Source organism: Balaenoptera physalus, assembly GCF_965194825.1.
Source record: "Balaenoptera physalus genome assembly, chromosome: 12".
Classification (NCBI taxonomy): Eukaryota; Metazoa; Chordata; class Mammalia; order Artiodactyla; family Balaenopteridae; genus Balaenoptera; species Balaenoptera physalus.
Window position 1 is genome coordinate 59,292,312 of NC_138897.1, and position 27,817 is coordinate 59,320,128.

The 27,817-nt window shown below is 44.0% G+C and overlaps 1 protein-coding gene across 1 annotated transcript in view; it reads right to left on the reverse strand.

Moving 5' to 3' along the window:
- Positions 1 to 26,044, reverse strand: part of COLEC12 (collectin subfamily member 12) — a 198,169-nt gene extending 172,125 nt beyond the window's left edge. The window contains exons 1-2 of the mRNA XM_082418683.1: positions 25,855 to 26,044; positions 8,748 to 8,798 (exon numbers count right to left, since the gene is read on the reverse strand). Coding sequence (XP_082274809.1) covers positions 8,748 to 8,798; positions 25,855 to 25,861 — 58 coding nt within the window. The 5' untranslated portion in view covers positions 25,862 to 26,044. The remainder of the gene's footprint in view (positions 1 to 8,747; positions 8,799 to 25,854) is intronic.
- Positions 26,045 to 27,817: the final 1,773 nt, after the last annotated feature.

Genomic DNA, 27,817 nt, shown 5'->3' on the forward strand with positions numbered 1-27,817 from the left:
CCTTCTCTATCATACTGATCTCTTGTCTTTTGAAGGTTTCTCTTTTTATAAACTGTCAAAAACTAAGAACTCTTGGTGCTTGAGAGTTCAGCACACAGCAGCTCCATTTATGACAAAATTCCAAATCATAAAAAGAAACTTGCAGCTATTTTGTGAATGAACTGAATTTTTCAACATGTTATATAAAACATGATAATTTATATGTGGAACAAATTATAAATAATAATTGGTCAGATTACAATTAAATTATATTGTTATTTAATAATCATTCATCATCTAATTTAACATTAAATTATAAATGTAACAATATTACATGTTATAATATACATATTATGTATTTATAATAGTCTATATTATGGATATTAACTTATACATAATAACAGCGGTCAGAGTGCTTAATTCCTCACCATACATTTTGCCCCAAACGATGAGCCCAAGCCACCCAGAGCCAGCCCATTCCCTTTGTCCGCAACTGATTTAGGAAAAGACTGACTCAATGTTGGCCAATGACACGCGAGGAAAAGTCTCTGAAGGCCTTCTGGGAAAGCTTCCCTGCTTCCAAAAAGACATGGGAACCCAAGACTGTCTGTCACCCACCTGGAACTGCCACAGCCACCTTGTAACCATTTATGTGACTTCTCATGATGCACCATCTGTGTGTCTTTTTGTGTGCAAGGCGCTGCTCTAAGTACTAACTTTGTGAGTTCTCACGAGAGTCCTACAGGCAGATACTATAATTACCCCCGTCTTTTAGACAAGCACACAGAGGCCCTGGGAGGTTAACTGGTCTGAGGCTATCTCACCAGTAAGCGGCAAAGCTGGAAGCTGAGCAGAGGCAGCTGACTCTGGGGTACATTCCCTCAGCCAGGAGGCTGCTACGTCACCTCCTGCTACGTTACCTGCAACGTGCTCTTAGCCCCCCGTGCTCACGACCTTCCTTACAATATAGTCTTTGCTGGTAGCCACCAAGACTTTCAATTAAAAAAAAAAAAAGCCATGCAAGAAAACAGACTCTTTTGATATTCCCTGAACAAAGTATGGCCCTTATGCAGAGCAGAGAATGCAGGAGTGAGGGCAGCAAGATTTCTTTTTCTTTTCTTTTTGTTTTTTTTCCCTCAGACAGGCTCTGTATTTTACTTTAATTTTTTAAATTAATTTTTATTGGAGTATAGTCGATTTACAATGTTATGTTAGTTTCTGCTGTACAGCAAAGTGAACCAGTTATACATATACATATATCAACTCTTTTATTTAGATTCTATTCCCATGTAGGTCATTTCAGAGTATTGAGTAGCATTCCCTGTGCTATACAGTAGGTTCTTATTAGTTATCTGTTTTATATATAGTAGTGTGTATATGTCAATCCCAATCTCCCAATTTATCCTTCCCCCCGCCTTACCCCCCCTGGTAACCATAAGCTTCACCTAGCACATATTCAAGAAAGGATACTGAAGAAAAGATGCTTAATGCTTTCTTTCACATGAAAATAGAAAAAAAATCATAATCACGTGGCCATTTGGTGTTGAACAAATTTTTACTGATGAGCAGAAAGACGAGGCAGGGAGGATGTGAGCTGCCCATTGAGAAGCTCTTGATGGAAAAGAAGGGAAACCCAGCTGAACACTGTTGGCAGGGGAGATTGTGAATATTATCTCTAATGATAGAAAGTAGGAAATCTCAGGTTATTTAAAAGAAGTAACAGCCAGCAAACCCTTTCTCTCAGGTCTCAGGAGCCCCACTGCTTGACTGGAAGCATGGGGAGAGGGGCCCCGTGAGCTGTTCTGAATCTCTTTGGCATCTACTTCTCCACATGCCGTTTGACCCCCAATTCTCATAAAACCAGAAATATCTACTCCATTAGGATTTGCAAAGCCAAATAAAGAAGACTCTGCCACTAAGGAAGCAAATGGCTTTGAAGAGAAACCCCACAGGGGCACCAATTCAGCCTCTCCTCCTCACTTATCTCTCTGCCCAGGGTCAGTCCTTTGCCTGGCGTGGTACCCTTTCCATTTAGAGATGTTTGGAAAAGGTGCTGTTGAAAGGACAGCCTCATGCTGGGCTTCTTTAGTCATTCCCCACAGGAAATGATGGAAATTCCTGGCATTCTTATCAGGGAAAGGGGTGAACTCTGCTGGTGCCGGTCTGGAAGGGCTGTGTGGAGACGAATGCGGGGAGCCCTCCTTTATGGTTGGAGGTGGATGACTTCAAAGCGGCACCTTCTCCAAATCCAAAGGTGAAGCCAGGCTTCTGGGAAGAGTCCAGGGACAGCAGAGACAGGCAGCCTGGTCCCCAAGCCCAAACATCCAGAAGAGGCGGCGGCCAAGTGTTTATGCTGGGCAGCTTCCCAGAGAGAGTTCATCATCCTCTTGGTCAACTCTTGCAACCCTCTCTACACTGAAAGCAGAAACTCACCATGTGTGTCAGAAGGAACCTTTCTTTCTGGCTAAGCATACCTGTGTTGCTAGTTTTCAGAAGCCCAAGTGGTCCTCTGCACTTTCTAGACATTCACTGCCTCAAGCCCTCTTGCGAAGACACAGCTCCATGATTTAACTAGAGTCCCTGATTTGAAGTTTCATACGTTATCTCTTTGGAAGGCGGGTTAGGAAGGAGGTGCGGGGAGGGGATGATGAAAAAAAGGAGCAGGGTCGGGGGCGTTCTGGGGCAGGGCTGCATTCTATTCCACACAGATCTCTCAAAGCTGCTCCCACACGCCCTGCACTGTGCAGGTTAAACTGTTAAAAATATTCTTGCTAAGCCAAAATTATTGTCCAAGGGAAGAAAGCCTGTGTGAAACTATAAGTAGAGGGAGGCCTGTGAAGTTGCAGGTAAACAAAACTCACTTTTTCTAAAAAAAGAGTCAAGAACTGACTCTGGTGAACACACTTAGGAAAAGGCATCCGGTACCCCTTTTTGGACTGTTACCCTTATGTAATTTTTCAGCAGTTCTCTTAGAATTTTTCTACTTAGTTTTTACAAAAGATTTGAGTTCTACTCCATAGAATACGCTTCCTTGTACTTTTTGCTACTATTTCAGAGTTTGCAATTTTTGAGATCTTATTCTCTCATAGCTATTAACACTCCCTATTGCTGAGCCCCAAGGAAGCACTTTTGTCAAAGCTTTGTTCGTCAAACACAAACAACAAATGTTTCCAGCTGCCCCCAGTTGCTCACTGTCAACCCTTAAATCTACCCACGACGTTCACAGACGGAAGGAACCACGTGCCTCTGATTCCTGCATCAGTCCAACTTCTGACACCCTATTATTACACCAGGTCCTACTCCAAAGATAATACAAGAGAACCCAATACAACCAATGAAACAAAGTCAGTCTTGTCCCCCCACCCTGCTTCCCCCCAGCACAGAAAAGGGGCAAAGCAGGCTCCAGAGGGAGGGCCCAGGACACCCAGGGTGGTACTCACCATTAGGCTCCCACACTGCCCACCAGGGTGCTGGGGCAGAGAGCCATGTCCCCAAGCCTTCTCGCCTCTCCCAGCTTTTAGCAGGAAAGCAGGGGGTGTGATGCAACCAGAATCCATGAGGCTGCAGGACATCAGAAGGTTCCAGGGGCTTACTAAACCCTAGTACCATGTTCAAGCATCAGGATCAAAAGGTTCAAGAAGGAATCTGATAATAGGATATTGGTCAACATTTATGGGATCCTCACAGTGTGCCAGGCACTGTGCCAACCCAGCAGCATGTTTAATTCCACAACAGCCCTATGGAGTTGGCCTGTGATGACCCAAACTTTACAAGTGAGGAAACGGATTTCACAGCTTTGGATAATCACGTGCCCAAGGTCACATAGTTGGTGAGCGCTGGAACTTGCATCCAAAGCCACCCACCTGGTTCCAGCACCCACACACCCAACCACTGCACCCCACTGCCTCCCGAAAAGATGACAAGCAGCCATCAAATAGGAAAGATGACGCCTGGCCTGTTGGCCTCATGGAGTCGTGGTGAATGAAAACTACATTAGTATGTCCTTTGGGAAGATAAAAGTGATAAGCAAATGTGAGCTGGATTTGTTGCCATCATTTGTCCGTGGGTTAAAAAGCAGGATCTGGAAGTCACCCTTCTTCCCACACTTCTCCCGTTCTCTGGAACTGTGATGCACTTATCCCTTGGAGCTGAAATGACATTCTGCCTTCCTCCTACTCTATCATTTTAATGGAAAAAAAATTTTTTTAACTTGAATGCACTCATGTTAATCACATGACTAATCAGAAGATTTCAGAAGACATTTTTGGAGCAACTTATTGCAAATTCCAAATTTTATGAATTCATATTTGTCCCGTAGAATATGAATGAATTCTCTTTCCCTTTCTGCTAACTATAATAATTAAGGATACTAGAGCCATGTGTGATATTTTTGAAGAAAACAGTAACTGGGAAATAAGTAGAAAGATATCATTGTAGTATAGATCATATTTTATCCATAGAAAATAAAACTTTATATACTGGTACTCCATGTTCCAGAGAATGAACTCTGCCAAACTGTAACTATAGTTACATCCCAAATTAATCAGCTCTGCACACTGAGGCCAAGAAACGCTGACCTGCAGAGCCTGATGAAAATTTGAAAATGCTCACTTCCTTAACCTTTCAAAGTCTACCCTCATCAAAACTTTCATCAGAGGAGCAGATAAGTGCATACCCACCAGATTTAACTTCATGTCTTCTCCAGACACCTGCCCAGAACATTGGGAAAGGGGCTAACAAGCAGGACATATAGAGAGATGGAAGAAAAATAGAAGCCTTGGTTGAGACCAAAATGTAACAATGAATTCTTGACTAGACAAGGGATGACCATCTTAAAATAATACCATCACATACTAGATTACTGGAGATGATCACCCACTTTGCTCTTTATTAAATATTATACTGAATTTGAAAAAGGACAGTATTATTATGTAAACAAGCCTTGACTTTATGTAGCATATGTTTCTGAATAACTATATATGAATAACTTTGGAAACAAGCTACCAGACAATTTGCTAAAATAGTGGCCCCTTTGCCCTGCAAATAATTAATCCCTGGTTCATCTGCAGCCTAAATTCAAGTTGTGACCACTGTATTTGCACAAACAAGACATACCTAAAATTAGACAATAACTAACCCCTATATGTTATCCAGTCTATTTTGCAAAAATAAAAGCCAATGATATTACCATGTTCATCTTTATATCTCTCTTCAGGAATGAGATTTCAGACCTGTCGCATTTAGATATTTGGCAGAGGCTGGACCAAGATGTCTGAAGAGTGTAACAGCCTCAAATCTCAGGAAAGTGGCTACACCACCCTTGTTTTCACAGTGCTGCAACTTCGAAGCACTGGTCCATCTGCTATCCTTCTCAGTCTCACCAAAGGCTTGTGAGGTAGACTTACTACCGTGGCAGATGTCACTCTGCCCACAGGGCAGATGCAGCACTGAGGCCCACAGTGTGGAAGTGACTCAAGTCACAGAAGTAAGTAGGGGCGGGGCCGACAGGACTGCCTGGTCTCCGGATGCCTCCCACTCACCACCTTTCACCAACTTTGTCTTCCTTTAATGGTTAAAGTTGAATCATACCTGAAGGAATGGGTTCTTTGGTCCTGCTGCTTTCAATGACCAGCCTTGGCCACACCTTAGGAACTAGAAACCCATTTATCTTCTATAAAACCAGGTGCAGAGTCCTAGGCCCTGTGAAAGTGATGAGGTCTCCCTGGTGGAGCCAGACTGGTGTCAAGCCCACTTTAAGATTCCAGAACTGCAGGGACACTTCTAGGACACAGGAATTGAGAGGTCACCTCAATCTCACTGTTGGACCCTTCCTCAAAATTACGTTAGCCTGAGAGTTAGAAGACCCAGCATCAAACCCAGCTCTTGCTAACCTGCTTGAGCAAGGACTTGATCTATCTGGGCCTCACCTTCCTTATCTGTAAAAGTGAAGGCCGAGGGACTTGCCTGGTGGCACAGCGGTTAAGAATCCGCCTGCCGGGCTTCCCTGGTGGCACAGTGGTTGAGAATCTGCCTGCCAATGCAGGGGACACAGGTTCGAGCCCTGGTCTGGGAAGATCCCACATGCCGCGGAGCAACTGGGCCCGTGAGCCACAACTACTGAGCCTGCGCGTCTGGAGCCTGTGCTCCGCAACAAGAGAGGCCGCGATAGTGAGAGGCCCACGCACCGCGATGAAGAGTGGCCCCCACTTGCCGCAACTGGAGAAAGCTCTCGCACAGAAATGAAGACCCAACACAGCCACAGATAAATAAATAAATAAATAAATAATAATTTTTAAAAAAAATGTTATAAAAAAAAAAAAAAGAATCCGCCTGCCAATGCAGGGGACATGGGTTCGAGCTCTGGTCCGGAAAGATCCCACATGCCGCGGAGCAATGAAGCCCGTGCAGCACAACTACTGAGCCTGTGCTCTAGAGCCCGCAAGCCACAACTACTGAGGCCGCGTACCACAACTACTAAAGCCCGCGTGCCTAGAGCCCGTGCTCCGCAGCAAGAGAAGCCACCGCAATGAGGAGCCCGCACACCGCAACAAAGAGTAGCCCCCGCTCGCCACAGCTACAGAAAGCCCACGCACAGCAATGAAGACCTGACGCAGCCAAAAATTAATTAATTAATTAATTAATTATTTTAAGAAAAGTAAAGGCTGATATAAATCATCGCAAAGCCTCTTCCATTTCCAAAATTCTACTCCACCCCTATGCTGGATATCCATCACTGTGCCTAAAAGCTGAACCCAAGAATTCTCAGCCTCGGGATGTCTCTCCCATAGCTCATTCCAAAGTTTCTCTTTTAATTTAATTCCTCTCTTCTTCTACTTGTGCCACTTGGTATCACTCTCTCCACGTCTCCCTGGTTCTCCAATATTTGTACATTGTTATCATGTCTCCCCTCTGAGTCATCAGTTTATGGTTTCCACACACAATTTAACCACCATAAATTAAATCCTTTCAGCAACTTACTATGTTTTTGTGTTTTCCACCATATCCCTGCCCATCTAGCTAGTTACAGGATCATGAAATTTTAAATAAAATTTCTCTCAAGGTCACTCTTTTCTCTTGGTTCTTCATATTTCTACCGATTTCCGTGTAGAGATTTGAAATCTGCTGATCTCCAAAATACACAGGCACGTCAACATTTATTCTGCCTTATCTTTACAAGTTTGATTTTCCTCTTTATTTCTGCCTTTTAATTTCTGTTTTGTTTTTTCTTTCCTTTATAATGTCTGGTTTCCTCTTCACTCTTATGACAACCATCAGTGAACCCACGATGGGAAAGCAGAATAACACATGGTACCAATGCAGAAACAAGTCATTGTGCAGATAAAGAACAGTAGCATGGGGGAGGGGAGAGCATGGTGGGCAGAAGCCTCTCTGCCAGCACATGAACGGAGGGGCCGTGGGCTTCGTGCCACTGCATTCTCACTTTAAAGCCCTATTTTTTGTCCCAGAAAGAAATGCAGAAGTGTGTATCCAGAAGGAAAAATGCTAAAGCAATGAGGGAGCCAGAGCAGCTGGGGGATGTTAAATTTAATCAAGGTCCAGCCAGGATTTTTTTTTAAGCAACAGGAAGTAGATTTATTCCCTTTCATATTCTCTCTCTCTCTCTCTCTCTCTCAGACACACACACACTCTCATTCTTTTCTCCTCTATCCTCTATTCCTCATTTCCTCTGACCAAGGCACAGAAACGGGCTGGACAGAAAAACCTCAGTTCCCTTGAACTGTCTTTGGAACTTTGTAATGTTTTCACTGGCAGTTTGAGGCCCAACTGCAGATCCTGGGAAGTGTGGTCAAAGACAGAAGAGCATCCGTGAGTAGGCAGAGAAGCGTGGATTAGTTCCCTGTGGCTGCTGGGACAGATCACTACAAACGGGGTGGCTTAAAAGAACACAGATTTCTTCTCTTATGGTGTGAGAGGCCAGAAGTCTGAGATCAGCTTTAGTCAGCTGAAATCAAGATGTTGGTGGGGCCGCAATCCCACCAGAGTTCTCTGAACAGAAAATGTTTCCTTGCCTTTTTCAGCTTCCAATGCCCACCTGTATCCCTTGGCTGTGGCCCCTTCCTCCACCTGCACAGCATATCACTCCAATATCTGTTCCCATCATCCCATTGCCCTCTTTTCTCAGCAGTCAAATCTTCCTCTCCCTCCCTCTTATAAGAACAATTGTGCTTGCATTTAGAGCCCACCCGGATAACCCAGAATAACCTCCCCTGCTCAAACTCTTAACTTGATCACATCTGCAGAGCACTTTATGCCATATAAGGTAACATTCAGGTTCCAGGGATTAGGATGAGGATATCTTCAGGGGCCACTGTTCAGACTACCTTGGAGCACCTGTGTCTAGCTGGGTTCCTGAAAAAAGTCTTCCTCTCATTTCTCCACTGACACTAAGTTATGAATATGGGGCCTGAGGAAAAAGGGAAAAGATGTTTTCTAAATCTCAAAATAGAGAAATGCCTATCTTGTCACAGATTTGCCTTTCCCACCATATTTTGCCTGTTAAGCCATCAGGTTTGTATTCAGCCAACCCCCTAAGCATCCCATCACTTCCCCATGCCTGGGCGTAACTCCTGTCCCACTAGCCTCAGATTCTCTGAGAAATCATCCACCTGTTATACAGAAACTCAATTTCCAACCAAAATTGGGCCTCAGAGGCACACATGTTCATGTGTGTCAGAGGTCCAGCCATGGTCATGTTACCATATCCCAGATGAAGCACAGAGAAGGAACAGAGCTTTGTTAGAACTCACCAAACCGCTTGTAACCGAAGGAATGCACCTCCTCCTCCTCTGCGAAGTCGTCTGCGGGAGAAGAAAAGACAGAGCATTAACCACAGTGAGGCCGGAAGTGCAGGGTCAGTGCTGGACTCAAGTTCAGCCGTCTCCACCTGCTCCACCCTCCCCTCGCCCACCACGCTCCTCACGTGGCTGTCCTTCTGCTCCTGGAACATACCACGCTTTCTGAGAAAGACCACAGTGTCCCTGCACTGGCTGTTCCCTCTGCCTGCACTGCTCTTCCTCCTGTTCCTCAGGCGACTCCTTCTAATTCAGGTCTCAGCTGAAGTATGGTATCTTCGAGATGCCTTTCCGGACCACCACCCAGCCACTCTGTGTCAAACCATCCTATTTTAATATTACTCTCTGGTATCATCCTCATTTATGTGTGTGTGTGTGTCATCGTGCATGCTGTGAGCAGAAATTTTTTTCTGTCTGACTTCATGAATGAATCCCATGTACCTAGAATGGTGCCTGTCAAAGAGCAGAGGCTTAATAAACTTGGGTGAATGAATGACTGAATAATCAACTGTCCAAAGGGTCAAGTTATCTTCACGTAACTGAGCCTAAAGCCCTCCTTTGCAGATGCCAGGCTCTGGGGTCACCTCTTCCACCAACTGTGGCATCTCAGGAGCCCAGCATGCCTCCTGCAAGGACGGCCAAATCCTTCCCCACTCTCCTGCCACTGCGTAACTGGGACTGACGGATGGTTTCCCAGTAAATGCATTTCAAAAGACAGACTTGCTTGGGAATTCCTAAAGGTAGGGAACTGGAAACAAGGGCAATGTTATGTCAGCCATGCTTTCTACCAAAAGCCCAAATCTCCCTCCTCACATGGACACAGTGCAATTCCTATGACACTGATAACGAACTTGTCATTTCACACATCTGCCAGGTGTGGGTGTGCAATTAAAGGATACTTTTGATGACAAGTCAAAGTGTTAAGACCAGGCCTTTCCAGGGAGACCTAACCAATTCTTCTTTTTTTTTTCTTTTCTATTATGGTTTATTATAGGATATTGACTATAGTTCCCTGTGTTATATAGTAGGAACTTGTTGTTTATCTATTTTATATATAGTAGTTTGTATCTGCTACTCCCAAACTCCTAATTTTATCCCTTCCCCACCCCCTTTCCCATTTGGTAACCATAAGTCTGCTTCCTATGTCTGTGAGCCTGTTTCTGTTTCATAAATAAGCTCATTTGTGTCACATTTGAGATTCCACGTCTAAGTGATATCATATGGTGTTTGTCTTTCTCTGTCTGACTGACTTCACTTAGTATGATAATCTCTAGGTCCGTCCATGTTGCTGCAAATGGCATTCTTTCACTCTTTTTTATGGCTGAGTAATATTCCATTGTATACATGTACCACATCTTCTTTATCCATTCATCTGTCGGTGGACACGTAGGTTGCTTCCGTGTCTTGGCTATTGTCCAACCAATTATTCTTGAGTTGGTCACCATCACTGCACCAGCACCCAGCTTTCCCCCCACATGCAGTTCAGTTCAAAAGCGCTGACTCTGCGCTCACTATGGACCAGAGGTTGCCAGGCAGTGGGGTACACAAATGAGTGAGACATGGTTCCTTCCCTCAAGAAGCTGACAGGCTTTCAAAGAAAAGAGACATGTAGAGAGGAAATAGAGCCTCTGTGATCATCTTTTTCAGCCCACAGATGGGACACAGGGCCTGGCTATAACCGAACCTTGAAATGTGGAAAAACCCAAGATGTGTGATATCTACCACACAGTGTGCTGAACCTCAGCACACTAGTTTGTTATGAAGTGTTATGAAGACATGTGTGAGAGAACAACTACTCCTAAGACAATGGAGAAGTCGGAAATCTTTGTATTTTACCATGTTTCCTTATTCAGAGAACAGCGAAGAGATCTTGCTTGGAATCTAGAAATCCAGGTTTTCATGATTCAAGTCGTCTTCTTCTGGCAAGGATTAAAGCTTTAGTTCTTTCTAGATGGAAGAACGTGCTTACAAGCAAAAGAACAGCACCTTTTTCTCTCTGACTCAGTGATTAGTTAGTTCGACAAATACATATTAAGCCCCTAGTCTGTGCTGGCTTTCCTAAGTAATTCTCCCATTAATGCCTGCAAAGTCCGGTCTAGTCTCAGTTAAAGAGAAACCCTTATCTGCTTCTTCTGCTTAGAAATCCATGCATTCATTTATTCACTCAGTCAATAAACAGGTGCTTATAGACCAGTGGAGTTGATGGGACATGAACATAGGTAACGATGCCACCCAGACGTCAGCTTCCCCTGCCAGCTCCAGCCCCTCCACTGCAGAGACACATCCGCAAAAGAATCTGCTCACATGCACACGCTGTGGGCCAAGGAACCATCATCACCGAAGAACTCACAGTGGAGACAAAAAAACAGATTACACTGTGCTCCCGGTAGCAAACAGCTTAAAACATTAGTGTTCTCCCTAAAGCTTCTTTTCAGCAGACCTACCATTAGTTTGTTTGTTTGTTTTCTTTTTCCTCTCTGGTCTTTTTCCCATGCAGCATTTAGTCTGACTGACTCCTCTCTCCTTCCTGAAATTTCCCTGGGAACTTCAAATGTCTCATATTTTTGTTATTAAAGCAATTCAGCGCTGCCTCCAAATTAACCTACTCAAACCCATTAGGGGTTCGAAGAAACAAAGGTTTTTCTTTTTTTTTTTTTGAAACAAAGGCTTTACAGGCGACCCCTAATACAGGACTCAAAGAGGATGTCCTGCTTCTTAACCCTCATCCCAAGAGGATGAGAAATTCTTATAGCAGCTCCTAAAAGAATACAAATCTCTGTCTCATCCAACTCTATAATTAGATACTAAATCATATGAGACATGAGGGGTACAAAGGACCCCAGAGAACGTCTTACTGGGATTATCAGGGAAGGTATCATGGAGAAGCGTCTTAATCTTTCCTAGTGTTTATTCTTTGGAGGGAAAAAGAGAGTTACTGCCTACCATATCCCTTTCTTGGAAATTCATAGCAACTTTGGAACCATTAGAGACTCAGGGATGTGCTGAAAGAGAGAGAAAAAAATTGTTCAACTTTGTTTCACTCAATGTTTTCAAGAGTTGACTTTTCGCATCCTTAAAAGCTGCGTCGAGTTGGGCCGGTAACGCCTAGTAGACATTCCCTTAGTGGAGGTGTCCCCAGAGCCCCGGCCAGATTCCCCAGCTGTGCAGATTAGCAAACAGCTGATTCAGGCTGGTGATGCAGTGAGACATTTCAGGAACGGAGAAAGAGAAAGGGGCAGGAGCTGATGGGGCTTGCGGCTGTGTGGACAGCCACATCAGACTACAAGAGTCACAGGAGAGAGGAGGAGGGGTCAGCGGTTCCCAATGCCTGAAAGTTTGAGAGGGTGAAAGACTCCAACAGGGCCCACATGGCTGGCAGATGGGTTTAAGGAAGACAAACAGCCTGATATTATGTGCAAGGTTAAACTTTGTTCTCAAAACCTTTTCCTCACACTGAGTGGACCCAGGCTAAATGCATCCTGGATTTTCTTTATAGTACCAGGGGCCTGCAGAGGTGATGGGCTCAAATAAGGATATTATCCCTCAAGGATATCCAGTCACCTTTGCAACCTGCCACTTTTCAAAATCTGTCTCTGACACAACCTACGTCACATAACTGCTACACTCCAACACGAGCAAGGATTTTGTTAAGATTTAAGACCTCTAAGTTCTGCAGTGGCCATAACTTGATCCCTGCTTCTGACATCAGTTAGTGTGCAGGGAAGAAGTAACCTTAACATCCTAAATAACAAAACGTGTTTAATTGGAGATTTATATCTACAGGCACGTACTTTCCTGGCTGCCACAGCTGTACTATAGCATTTTTGTTGTAATACCTATGGACTATACTGTCTTTTGCTTGCCTATTTCAAAATGCGATTTTTATTTATTTTTTTACTTTCCTTGGTAACTGGCACAGGGCCACGCTGGCCAGAGGTTTCGTGATGGAGAACGCAAAACAGAATTCTGCTGCTGATTTATTCTTTGAGCTTAGCTATTTCAGAATACCACGAGTTCAAGTGAAGTTTAGTTTAGTTGGCTTGGACAGTTGAGAGTCATACATATTAATATGTTCCAATCAATCTGTGGACCAAGTTGTGCAATATCCTTATGGGTAGAATTCACCTCTCCTTCCCCTGCACTCCCTTTGTATCAGTGTGACAGCAATTACTTCCGTCTGCCTTATATTCTAGTTCTGTTTTTCTTGTTTTTTTTTTTAACATCTTTATTGGAGTATAATTGCTTTACAATGGTGTGTTAGTTTCTGCTGTATAACAAAGTGAATCAGCTATATGTATACATATATCCCCATATCCCCTCCCTCCTGCATCTCCCTCCCACCCTCCCTATCCCACCCCTCTAGGTGGTCACAAAGCACCAAGCTGATCTCCCTGTGCTATGCGGCTGCTTCCCACTAGCTATCTATTTTACATTTGGTAGTGTATATATGTCCATGCCACTCTCTCACTTCATCCCAGCTTACCCAGTTCTGGTTTTGACTTCACCGGATGGAAAGTCTTTGGAAGACAGGAAACTTATCACATTGTACCCTCAGCAACTAGCACATTTATGCCATGCTACAGAAACTCAGTAATTGTTGTTAAAAAGTAAGTAGATTATAGAGTTATACATGTGTCTCTCTCTCTCCCACGAGCGGATGAATTCCTGAAGGAATTCTTTCTCTTTTTGCCTATCCACCATGTTTGAGGAAGAGAAGAGAACCAATACTTACTCAGATCTACTGAATGTCATTTACTTCCCATTTGTTGTTTCTCTGTTTTATAGGTGAGAAATCTGAGGCTCAGAGAAGTCACGTAATTTGATCCAAGGTCCCACGACTTGTGAGCAGCCAGACCAACACTAAGACCCAGGTCTGGCAGACCCTCAAGTTTCACACCATGGTGGTTGCTGACCTCACAGACCCAGGAAACTGAACTCTGTGCTAGCAGAAGAGAAGGCTGAGAAGTGATGATTTATACCCCAGAATCCTGAAAAGGCTAAGGAATTTGGGACACAGGCCACTCTGAAAGGAGAATAAAGGTGAGGCTAAAATAGGAGGACTTGTTGAACATATGTTTAAGAAGCAACTGCTATAGGGCTTCCCTGGTGGCACAGTGGTTAAGAATCTGCCTGCCAATGCAGGGGACACGGGTTCGAGCCCTGGTCCAGGAAGATCCCACATGCCACGGAGCAATTAAGCCCATGTGCCACAACTACTAAGCCTGCACTCTAGAGCCCATGAGCCACAACTACTGAAGCCCGCAAGCCTAGAGCCCGTGCTCCGCAACAAGAGAAGCCACCGCAGTGAGAAGCCCGCACACCACCACAAAGAGTAGCCCCCGCTTGCTGCAACTCGCGCACAGCAACAAAGACCCAACACAGCCAAAAATCAATAAATAAAATAAATAAATTTTTAAAAAAAGAAGCAACTGCTATAATCAAAAAGATAGACAATTAGTGTTGGCAAGAAGATGAAGAAATCAGAACCCTCATATGCTGTTGGTGGGAATGCAAAATGGTGCAGCCACTTTGGAAAACAGTCTGGTGGTTCCTCAAAAGGTTAAACATAGGAATACCATATGAGCCAACAATTCTAATCCTAGGTATATACCCAAGAGAAATGAAAACATATGTCCATGCACAAACTTGTACATGAATGCTTATAGCAGCATTATTCATAATAGTAAAAAAGTAGAACAATCCAAATGTCCACGAATTGAGGAAGGGATAAACAAAATGTGAATATAATATTATTCAGCAATAAAAAGGAATGAAGTACTGATACATGCTACAACAGGAAGGAACCTTGAAAATATTATGCTAGTGAAAGAAGACAGTCACAAAAGACCACATCTTGTATGATTTCATTCACATGAAATGTCTACATTAGGCCAGTTCATAGTCAGAAAGCAGTTTAAAGCCTAGGGCTGCGAGTTTTGGGGGGAAATGGGGAGTGACTGCTAATGGGTATGGGTTTTTGGGGTGGGGGAGGGTGATGAAAATGTTCTAAACTTGATTGTAATGATGGTTGCAAAACTTGTGAATATATATATATATATATAAAACCCTCTTAATTGCACACTTTAAATGGGTGATCTGTGTGGGATATGAAAAATAAAGCAGTTTGACCTCCCAGGCCCTTCACAGACCTGGGTGACTGTCCCTCCCTGACCACAGCAGAAGATGGAAGATTTATTACTCAGAGAAATTAAAACAAAAGAACACAAATGGTGTCCTCCTCCAGAGGACACCAGCAACAGCTGAGATGAGGGGAACTGTAAGGGAATCAGGGGAAAAGGGGGAAATTTTCATACTGAATGTTCAGACACTCAGTCCTCTTCTCCCACTCAGCCAACCAGACTGTATCCTCCAGGCTAATGACTGAAGGTTCTTCCTGGGGAATCTGGCCGGTTAAGAGAAAAATAAACTAATGATTCTCACTGCAGGAGGTTCCCAATGGAACAGCCCAGCCAGATCAGCCTAGAGTGATAGTCACAGGTCACAAAATCCACCAAAACAAGGAGCTTCTAATTAATGTTTATAATACTCTGCTCTTATACGTGAGGAGACACCAGACACGTGACACAGCCTCTAACGTGAAAAGACAAAGATGAAAATAAAGAAACCAGATAAAGCAATTTGGAGGAAATACACATTATGCAGAATGATAAAAATATAATAAAATATCCTACCATTAATATCCTTGTAGAGATAAAAGAAGATAATGTATCCATAAAAGAAGAACAGGATGCTATAATAAAAAAGAAACCCTCAGAGAAAAAGAAAGAACTCTTGGAAATTAAAACTATGATCACAGAAATGAAAACTTAATAGAAGAGTTGGAAGACAGAGTTGAAGTATTCCAGAAAGCAGAAAAAGGGCAAATAAATAGAAAAGAGTAAAGACGAGAAAAATATTAGACAACCAATTAAGTGGATCCAATATTCAAATAACAGGTGTTCCAGAAGAAAAGAACAGAGGGAAAGAATCATCAGAGGAATAAGTAACAGTATTTCTAGGATTGAAGGACATGAGTTTCCAGAATGAAAAGGCACATCACTTCCCAGCACAAAGAAAGGAAGAAGATCCACCCCGAGGCACATCATCGTAAAGCTTCAGAGCCCTGGGGACAAAGAGAAAACTCAAAACCTTCTGGACAGAAAAAAAAAAAAAAAAAGATTACTTACAAGAATTTTTTAAAAAAGGAATGGCTTCACATGTCTCACCAGCAAAACTGGAGCTAAAAGAGAAGAAACCAGTGCCTTCAAAATTCTAAGGCTATATTATTTCCAACAGAGAAATCTCTCAACTAAATGAGTAGGTAATATAAAGACCTCTTCAGACCTACAGATTCCTCAAAAATGTACCTCTCATGCACACTCTTCTCGAGAAGTCACTGGCGAAAGCATTCCACTGAAATAAGGAACAAATACAGAAAGATGTATGTGCGTATGTGTGTGTGTGTGTGCACCTGCATGTGTGCACCCTAACCTAACCTTAACCCTAACCCTGAGTAGGTCGGAAGAGTCCAGGAAAGATTTCTTCAAGAAGATGAAAATGTGGTAATACCTACTATGTTTGAACACACTGCACAGAGATGGAGGACAGTGGAAGAGACTTTGGGGGTGAATGTCGATGTAAACATACATGGGAGGCTAAACAAACAAAATAACAAGAGGATTACCAATTCCAGAGGAAACACAGTTATGCAAGAGAGAAATATAAGTCAGCTGTGAACAGCATTGACATCGTCTTAATAATCTGGGAGGACCCTGTGACTTGCTGTGGCCAATGGTATTTGCCAGAAGTAGCAGTGGGTGACCTCAGGGCCTAGGTCTTCTCCAAGACCTCTGCCTTTCAGCTTCTGTTTTCACCCCCTCGGCAGCTGGCTGCCACGGGAAATGTCCAGGTACCCTGCTGGACCAGAGGCCACCTGAGGAGAGAGGATCCCTGGGGGATGAGAGACTCTAAAGGAAAGGGGAGAGCGCGGCCAGCCCTGGGCCCTTCCAGCCACCCCGCTGATGTTCCAGCCACGGAGCGAGGCTGACCAGCCTGGCCAACACCTCGGCAAGCAGAAATCAGCCATCCCCGCCAAGCTCAGCCTGAATCGCAGGGTCATGAACAAATAAACATCTGTTGTTTGAAGCTACAGGGTTTGGGGATGGTGTGTTCTAGGTAGAGAACTGAAAGAAAAGTCAATGCCAAAAGAAAATGCAAAAAATGTTCTCAGGAGGTTGCCTCTGGGGACTGGAAAGCGATGAAATGAAGTGGGTTGGGCAGGAAATTGCTGTTTTTCATAATAAATGTGATATTCTTTGACTCTTTAAACTATGCACATCTCTAACTTTGATAAAAATAAGAACTAAAGTCAAGCAAACAAAACAAGGGAATGTGTAGGGGAGATAAAAGTCAGGTAGACAAAAAGAAAAGTGCTCGGGTCCAGTGGATGCTGACCACCAGAAAAGGTCCCCTGCCCCAAAGAGCCGGCGAGCAGGGTTCACCCTAGAGCGACAGCCCAGAAGGTGTGGACTCGCAGCCTTCACTAGTTGGCACAGAGTAGGTTCTAACAAATGTCACACCGATCAGAACAAGTTCCGGCGCTTTTAGGAGCCAGGCTGAAGGACCGTGGACAGAGGCGAGGCTGAATTAAACTTCTCTTTCCAGCCGGGCTCAGCACTGCTGTCCACTCTGTACTGTCTCCACCCTGATGCAGCCCCGGCTCCTGTAGCGTCATCACCGCTAGAACAAAACAGTGCGGTCCCACAGGCTGCTAAAAATACTTGTAGGTTATTCCAAATAGTACAAGACATTTATTTTGATTACTCAGCTGCTTTCTGAATTTTATGTTTTACAGTAATAGGATCCCTTTTTCGGTTCAATGGTATAGGGGTGTTTTTTTTTAAGTCAAAATTGTAAAGACATAAAGTGACTCCAATTTCTGGCACAACTTGTAACTCTGATGTTTTTCAAAAACTTGCTTTTCTGATAAGGAGATACGATACTCTTTTCCTTCCTTTATCGTTCAACAAAATTGAAGGGATTTTTTTTGGTAACTTTTACCACTAAATTGGTAGTGGAGGCTAAACCAGATTTCCTCCAGCAGGCCCATTTCAACAACTTAAAAAGTAAATAAATATGAGACTCAAAATGTTGACCCCCACATCAATCATTCACAGTAACTACAGGGGAGGTGACATGTCTCCCCTTCTCTTATGAGGGGCCTTCTCATCCAATCACCTTGGTCAAGTAGAGTCAGGACGAGGACTTGAATCCCTGCCCCACATTTTATAAGGACCGTGGAAAGGGGTCAACTGCATGGGTCATTTGGCAAGAAAAACTAATGCCGTCCATTTCTCTGGAGACACACACACAAAATAAGTAGTCTCTGTTTAAAAACCAAACCAAACCAAACAAAAACTGATATATCGGGCTTCCCTGGTGGCGCAGTGGTTGAGAGTCTGCCTGCCAATGCAGGGGACACAGGTTCGAGCCCTGGTCCGGGAAGATCCCACATGCCGCGGAGCAACTGGGCCCGTGAGCCACAATTACTGAGCCTGCACATCTGGAGCCTGTGCTCCGCAACGAGAGAGGCCGCGATAGTGAGAGGCCTGCGCACCACGATGAAGGGTGGCCCCCGCTTGCCACAACTAGAGAAGGTCCTCGCACAGAAACGAAGACCCAACACAGCCATAAATAAATAAAAAAATTAATTAATTTAAAAAAAAAAACAAAAAAAACTGATATATCTGTTTTGTTCTGAAATCATTTAACTTTATGTTTAGGTTATCCAAACAATTATACCAAAGTAACATACTATAATTAATTACGAATGATGGACCAAAACTGAGCTTAGGACACAAAGTTCTAGAAAACTTTGTATTTGATTCTCTCTCATCTCCCACATTGAAATGTCCTACTTGAAGGTTTCAGCGTGGCCCTGATGCACCATTTGCCTCTAATTACTATTAGAGCAATGTAACCTGAAGCATGAAATATAATTTGAGATAATGAATCAGCTTGAATCTCCCCTCCAAAGGAAAATATTCCTGTCCTCAGCCATCTCCTCCTGTGTCCTACAGCAGCATTTATCTGGACCTCAAATAAGGTACTTTTCACCTTCTATCTTTAATGCCAATTGTTTATGCATAAGTCTTACCCTGTCCATCAGACTGCAAGCTCCTCGAGGACAGGGGCTATGTACATACTAAATATCTGATTATATTGCAATAACATTCTAAATGAAGAATATTTAACTATATTTAATATAAAGAATATTTGAATATATTTAAATAATATACTACACAAAGAATAAGTGAAAGCTAGTTAGGACTTGATGGCCTAATTTTAAATAATAAATAAAATAGAAACATGACAGCTTAATAGAAAATTAACATTACCAGTGAAATAGACATGATGTCATACGGTTAAAAACACATACATACACATACATCTGTCCTAAGACTTATTTACAGATAAATTTGTTTTATGTTTTGACTCTTTGATGTCATATCCTTACTGGACAAAACTGGACACTGGATTTGAGATACAAATCTTTAAAAACATTATGTCACCATCAGCAGGTACCTGAACAATAGTGCTCCAGGAAAATTAGCGCTCCTAGGTAAATTAAAGGTATTTACATGTATTTTCTAATTTCCTAGCATGATCATAACAAATGAGAAAATAGTACCATTTTCACTATAGTTACAAACTTCACTGTAAATATGGTCCATGCATTTTCAGTAGGGCTGATTTCTGACTACATGACAATAACACGAGTGATGGCAGCTGGAGATGGACCAGTAGTAAAACTGTTTCCCATAAAGAGCACAGTTTTCTCCCATCCCCCAGGTCTTTGTACCACACATTTGTAATTTGAAAATTACTTTCATTTCAAAACCGAACTTTTTTGAACTTTTTTCTTCGTGGCAGAAACTGTATCACTTGATTAACTTAACATAAGATGGTTCATAATTGGCAATTACGTTCTGCCTGGAGAAAGCAGCAGGTTATAACTAAACAGTATTCTAACACCTAAAATGTCTTGAGTTCTCCTTAGGTGCTAGACACCATTCTAAACAACTGATCTATACTAACCTACTTAATCCTCAAAACAAACCAACAAAACAAAAATAAAACAAATAAAACCAAAAAAAAGGCATCCAGTAGCTCCCCCATTTGACAGATGAGGACACTGGGGGCCCCAGTAGGTTAAGTAGTTTGCATGTGGTCACCAGGCCCTCTGATTTCAGAGCCCACACTCTTCACCACACTAAAATTGTCAGGTTCAACTCATGGGAACACTACATATAATTACATTTTATGAAATGGTTACATTTTAAAGTATATATTATTAACTATAAATTTGGATTATTTTGGCTTTGAATAATAAAATGTTATATATATATATATATATATATATATATATATACATCAGCTAGTTTCCAAACATTTCTATGTCACAAGGAAGTGACTTACGCCCAAAGAAGTGCATCTATTTCCACAAACCAATGACAAGTTAGTTTTTTCACACAGAAATGTCAAATGTCCAGCCTCTTAGGCAAGTGCATATGACTTCACGTGATACAAGGTTATAATCTCAAATGACTCAGGAAGTATAAAGGAGTCATATTTAATATATCCAAGTCCAATAAATAAATAAATGTTTAAATCTCCTCCCATGCTGAAAAACATATTTCCTTCATATTTTTTAAGAGTATTGATTGACTATTTGTGATAAATTCAGGGGTTAAGAAAGCTCCTAGGATCTCTTTGGAATTTTAAATTGGATTACTAATTTCTCCTTTCACTGCTATATAATTATGAAGGTCCCTTAAGCAATCAGCAGGACCTGTTCAAGGTACTATTTTGGTTTGGGCCCTTCAAACATCATTCACTTAAAAAGAAATCAAATCACTGCTTGATTGAAAAGTTACCCACTGCAAGTTTTGGATTGTTGGTGTGGTTAGAAACTGTGTTATCAACAGTGAACAATAAAATACTTTCTATGAAGAAAGTCAGTATCTCCCTATCCCTTGTTTAAGATGTTTATTTACTACTACTACTACTATTTTTAAATTATTATTATTACTGATCACCTACTGGTGGTTACAGTCTGTTCTTGAAAAGCAATTCTGACAATGTTTCATTGTCTCACAGCAAACCTGTCAGCAAAACAATGCAGGGACTGTTTCCAGAGTCCATGGCTTTAGGGAGCCATTCACACTCATTCAATCAATCACAAGAAAACCTCCCGGCAGATAAATTCTACAAAAGGCAGCAACCCTGGAATCCGCCTTATCTCTGCAGGAGCTCCAGCCTAGAGAGACTCCTCCAGTGACTGGCTGAAGAGCACAGCAATTTCTTCAGACCTTTGATGCCAGGTTATTAAAGTCTAAGCCCAGACAGTAGGACCTTTTCTACCTTGCTCACTCAGTATCTATGGATCGTGGCACACAGTAGGTACTTAACGAAGCTGGGTTGATTGAATGAAACATTAGGGTGTGGCTAGGAGGGAGCCTAAATTAGAGGTGTTACATGTGGATTCTGGAGTCAGACTGTCCGAATTTGCATACTAATTTCCCCACTGACTAGCTTAGTGCCCTGAGACAAGTAACTCAGCCTCTCTGAGTCTAAGATTTCTTAACTGTAAAATGAAGAAAAAAATAATGTCTGGCATGGCAGGTGCTCAATAAATGTTAGCTATTACTAAAGGGAAAAATAGTAAGTGGGGATATTAAATGGCCCATCAGTCATGCCTAAGAAGTTGTTTGCAGCACTAACCACAGTACAGATTAACTTGTCCCTGGCTTTTATCTTCCAACTCACAACACTGTTCCCTGCCTCCAGGCCACAGTCAGGAATTCCAGAAGCTGAGAGAGCCTGTGCCTTCGGAATGGCATAGGAGCAGAAGATGAAAAGGCAGGACCAGCCTGGTAGAGCCAACCCCACAGTGCGGGTAGACTTTTTTCACAGATGATCACTTTGATTACCTAGAACACTGTCCCCTGGCCCACAACTGCCTGATTCTTTTCACTCTGATTTGCCCCCAAAAGCAGGAAGGCTGTCCTCTGCCCACTCTGGGCTCCTCTCCTAGCACCTGACCTCTTTTTCCCATCACACGGAGACATGTGGACCAAACTGTCCCCCTGAGAGATCACTCATGTACTGGGTTTACCCGAGGCAAAACAGATTTTTTCTATCACAAAATTTAAATGTCTATTTTACCATTTGAAAACTAATTCTTCAAAGGCCATTTAACTTACTTTGGCAGCAGCTACATCAACAGTTTTGAAATAATGTTTTACTGAGAATAAGCATTAATTCAGAAAATTAGACACCTAGTTATGCTATAGCTTTAAAGCTATCATACTCCAGCTTTTCCCATCCACACCATTATTGCTGGATAAGCCGCACGGTGGGGGTGGGGGGGAGGAGTGCTAAGGGGATGGGAACAATCTTGGAAAATTGCATAGAAGACCACAGGGAAGATCTATACTTAGCAATAATTAAACCTCAGATTAAGAATGTCAAGCATCTTCAAACTAACAGTCAAAAGTGTAATTGGATTGCAAATTTGTCTTCCAGAGGAAGGGCAGCCCCAATTCCCAATCAGTGAAAGGAAAAAGGTCTCACTTTGTTTCCATTTCCCTGCAGAAAACATGATTCTTTCAATGCTAAATGCAGTCAGCCCTTACATGCGTGCCTGCTTATCCCAGTTAAGAACAAGAAATCTTAGACACTGGGAAAGCAAAGAGACCATGGGTCTGGGAAAACAACAGGCAGTAGGAGAAGTATACTGCTTACTAGTGCATTTTAAAGGTATTATTGCCAGACAGCATTTCAGAAATGTTTACACACAAAAGCACAAAAATAAGCAGCTGGACACTATGTTTTGATGGCACCAACCTCCTCCCTGTGTTAAATTAGAACAGTGGTTTGAACCACTGTGGTCCCGTGGTTGTTTCCGGCCGTCTCTTAGGTAACAAGTGCTGCTGTATTAAAACTCACCAATATTCCCAACTTCCAGGACTAGAAGTGTGACTTCTTAATGACACACCTAACTCTAGAGGAGTCAGATTCCTTCATAAAGGATGTGAATATTTATTAAAAACCATGAAATTTATGGTGCAGTACAGCTAATTGAAAATGTAATTAGAAATAAATTAAAACCAGCTTCATGTTTTAATCAGTTTGGAACACTTCAAGTATTGCAGCAACAAGGCAAGTAATTTTCTTCTGGAAAATATATAATGATGTCATTATTTTGGTACTTGTGACTCCAGAGATGGAGGAAATAGAACAGAGACAGAGATTTGCTGAACGTAACAGATAGGTGGCGCTGTGGCTCATGGCAGACCTGGAATTAGACTACAAAGGCCTGGGTTTTTACAAAAGCTATATCCCAGGTTTAAACATCAGAATTAGAAAGGCAAATAGGCACCCTGAAAAGGTATTTGTCTCGCATAGTAGCTGAATTTCTGCTTTGGCAGATAAACTTCTGTAACTTCTAAGATGTCCACTAATTTTCTATTTGGCTAAAGAATGTTTTAGGTTAATACCTTAATTTTAAGCATTTGCAAGGCTTGTCACTGACTTCTATTATTTAGGGAAATCAAATTCTAATGAAATGTTGGCTTAAACATAATGAGTTAATAGCTATACGACATAATCACGAACCCAAGGAAGACTCTGTGTTGGTTACCTATGGCAAATCATCAAAATAATTCTACTTGGTAAAGGCAGCTTTCCTTTTTTGGCTAAAAGCATACTCTGCTTGGCTTCAAAAGTCTTGTGTCCAATTTCTTGGTTCCACCCCTTCCTGGCTGCTGCACCAACTTCGAGTTACTTGGCTACTTAATTGCCTGAGATTCACTTTTCTTCTAGTCCAGAGATTATCGGATCTGGTCTCCTAGGTCTCTCCAAGCCTCACAGGGAAACTGGCAAAGCTTGTCTTTAGATGCCTACCATCCTCCTTGGCTGGTTTCTATTTCTTCTAGACTCCTTTTCCACACCTATAATGTAGGGGTCAAAATACCTACCTCACAGGGTTGTTGAGAGGGTTCACTGATGGAGGGCTTATAGAGAGTGGAGCACAGGGGCTGGCACTTAGTAGGTACTAAAGAAGTATTACTGCTCCCCCCCTTCCGCATCTCACAAACCAGACAAATAAATGCAAATTACATGGCAATAGTTGGTAAGCAAACCTCTCACAGAATATTTTGTTTTAAAAGAGGCCTTCAAAGTGACTAGTCTACCCAGGGATTCAGTCCCTCAGCTCCCCATTCCCACTGGGGCAGAAGGTAAGAGGGGCCTTTGAAGCAGTGCCCAGACCACAGAGAGTAAGCAATGAGCCTTCTCCAGGGGGTCTGCAAGCTGGTCTAGAATGCAGTGTAAATCTCACACACACGCAAAAAATATGTTTAGAACTTGTAGGTGTGTCTTCCTCTGCAGATTTGAATTAACACTGGAAAAATACCCAAACTGTAGTAACAGTCATTGACCCAGTCAAAAGCATAACAAGATTTTCAGAGTTTCGGAACACACATGGGAGCTGATGAAATGAGTAGCTGGCTTATCTTTCTGAGAGTTCAAAACCTTCTGGCCTCAGTGACCAGCAATGAGAAGATTAACTGGCTAAAATGATGGTAACTGAGCCCCAGAGTAAAGTTTAGCCGCGTGAACTCTTTCCTTTCTGGGAGGATCCTTCAATCAGTGCTAAGGAAAGTGCTCCTTTCCTAGAATGTAACTGAGAGAAGAGAAACCGAGATGGAGAGAGAAGGAACACACACCACTGCCTTTTGAAATTCTCTAGCCAGAGAGTAGTATCCTGTCTTTTGTTTCTCTGGCCCTGGGGCAGGCCCCATTCCACCTGGTGTTCTGTCCCCTCCCTACCCTGGGTCTCCAAAGGAGGACACAGAACTCCCTTGGAAGGAGAGCTAACTGGCATTACCGCTCCGGAGTGTTCAGCGTGAACTCCGTTTCAGAGAAACCTAGAGCCAAAAGTTACTTTCCAAGTCTGGGGGGCTCCCGGGGCGCCCGCCTCGGTCAGCAACGCTTGCAAGTCAAAGCGGTCGCATCGCGTCGTCTTGGGCGACTGGAAACTCGGTCCCCGCGGTCAGATGGCATTTCGCACCCAGCCCCCTCACTCGAGTCCGGCCCGCGCGGGGACAGAAATGTGTTATCCTAACGCAAAACCAGGTCTCCAGTCTTGTGTAAACACCACGCCGGCCCATCTCCAAATGGCTCCCTTGGATGCCTCCGCTGTAATTATTTATCTCACATATAAATCTGGATTCTGCTGACAAATCTTCGGGTTTCTACTAAACACAAGGCTGCCCTGAGAAGCCCTTCTCCTCGCGATTCCGTTTAAAGGTACGATAACATCTGACACTTCCCTAAACCGGCCTGCAGAGGATACCGCCCGGGGGACTGTGTCACCCCTGAACACACGTGGGCACAGCTCTGCAGGCGGGCACATGGAAGGGACGCGGAACCCAGGACAGTTATTTTCCAATCAGTGGGTCTGATGGAGAAAGATGCCAAACGCACTTCCCAAGCCAGCTGAACTCCGCGGGCACCTAATCATTGCCAGATGTGGGGAGGGCGCACCAAGAACATCCCCGAGTCCCAGAGAAAACCCCCGGCCAGCAGCCCATCGACTTCTTGGACGGGGAAACAGCAACATCGGGGAGGGAGAGGACGCTGGGGAGAGGGGGGAGTGCTCCAGAGCGGAGAACCGACTGGGGGTTGGGGGGGGGGGGGAATGATGATGCCTCCACTCTCCTGGGCATATTTTTTCAATTAAAAAGTTGGGAACTGGAACCCGTAAACAATAATTTGGGGCTTCAAAATACTTTGTAGAGACAGGATGGGGAGCGGAATACGCACACGCTTCAAAACCCCAAACTCTAGGTCTCCGGCGGTACCCGACTCCGGAGCCGGGGGCGCCCCCAGGGTGCGCGCACGAACCAAGCACCGGGTGTCCCCCGGGGCTCCAAGCAGAGAAAGTCCGCGCCGGATGCACCTCGCCCCCTCACGCGCTCCCCGAAGCCCGCCCTACCTTTCATGGTGGCCGAGGAGACGCACAGCCAGCCGGGGAGCTCCGCGCCGCCGAGGAAGTTCGCGCTGAGCAGCGGGTCAGTGAGCGCCCATGGCAGCTGCGCCGCGCGTCGGCCGTCTGCGCTCCAGCCCTCCCTCCCCGCTTGGCCCTCTGTGCCGCGGGGCCGCCGCGCGCGCCGCTCACCCCGGGCGGGAGGCGCCGCTCCCGCCAGCGCCCCTCCCCCTGGCCCGGCCGCCGGGGCGCGCGGGCCGCCGCGCCCACGCCCCTCTCGCGCCCTCCCGCGCCCGCCCCGCCCGCCCGCAGGCCGGCGCTCGCCTGGGCCCCGCCGCTTCCTCGCCGCGCCGTCGCTCGCCCGCGCTCCCCCAGTTCTCTCTTTTTCCCGTTTGACCAGAAGCGGGAAGAAGTCGGAGGAAAGCGGCTCCCGAGGGTGGTCAAGTGCTCACCCTCGGGGTGCACGGAACGTGCGGCCGCTGGGCTTGTTTCTAGACCCCTGACTACCTAGAGTGTGGGGTGAGAGGGCTGGGAGCAGCAGCGTCACGGGGACAGCGGAGTTAGCTCGTCCCTTCTCCAAAGGGCTCTGGGCACGGAGGGTTAGAGGATCAAACGGGGCGAGCACTTCCCCGAGGCTCAAAGTTTCCAAGTGCGCTTGTTGATGCCCCGAAGGGACACAAGGGACAGTTCTCACTGCCACCCGGGGAGAGCTGTCGCTAAGTTCGAAGTCACCATTAGATGATCTCCCTGCAGAACTCGGAGCAGGATTACAACTCTTGGACCTTCAAGAAGAGAGAGACAGAGACTAAAAAACCCACCACACTCCCCTGGGTTGGAAAAGTCCCCTTTCTACCCACCGCCCCTGAAACGATCAGGTTGACTCCAGTTTTACTAGGAAAGGAGGCTGGGCTGTTGAGCAGATTCATAATGAGTTCCTTTCATTGTGGCCCATCCTGTTGCCCCACAGTGTTTATCTTTCTTTTCAGAAACCCTCCTAAGCAGACCCATTGCTTTATAGCTTTACTGCAGAACCTAAGTGGTGAGTGGAGCTGGTGGGGGGCGGGGCGGGGGGGCGCTGCGGAGGAACTTTCTTCCACAATGGTGAAATGACAGATTACTTGCGCTCTTGTTAGCATACCAAAAGCCATACAATTCTGGCACGGGCAGTGGTTGCAGCTTTTCAGATTTCCTCTCCTGAGGACTTGGTAACACAGTGTAACCAGCCCATTGATTCATTCTAAACAGGGAACTCTTTGCTCTAGTAAAAGTCGGTGCCCAGAAATGAATACATTCTAAAATATTTCACAGACTCTCCATTCCAGAAGCTTTCTATTTAGAACGTTAGGGGGAAACTTATACATGACTGGCAAAGAAAAAGACAAAAACTGGCAATTTTTTTTTTTTCACTTTAGGGCTTGATGAAACTATAGGGTCCCTGAAGATTACTCTGGAGATTTGCTCCAACTCTCACCAAGGTACCTGCCTTGTTTTGCACGTCAAACGAGAGTCCCGAAGAGCCCAGAATATGGATTCTCAGCCCAGAGCTTACTAACTAATGTTGGGATGGAATAAGCCCATCAGTTTCTTTGCATAATAGTTTCTCCAACTGAAAAATGGAGAGAATTTTGGCCCCAATATTTGAATTGAAGAAAATCATCTAAAATACCTAAATTATAGCTGTGACACCAAAAACAGTCAACAAAAGAAAAAAATAATAAATTGGATTTCATCAAAATTCAAAACTTTTGTGCATCAAAGACACTATCAACAGAGTGGAAAGGCAACCCACAGAGCAGGAGAAAATGTTTGTAAGCCATATATCTGATAAGGGGTTGACATCCAGAATCTGTAAAGAACTCCTACAACTCAACAACAAGAAAACAAATAACCCAATTTAAAAATTGGGCAAAGAACTCAAATAGATATTTCTTCAAAGATGATATACAAATGGCCAATAAGCATATGGAAAGAT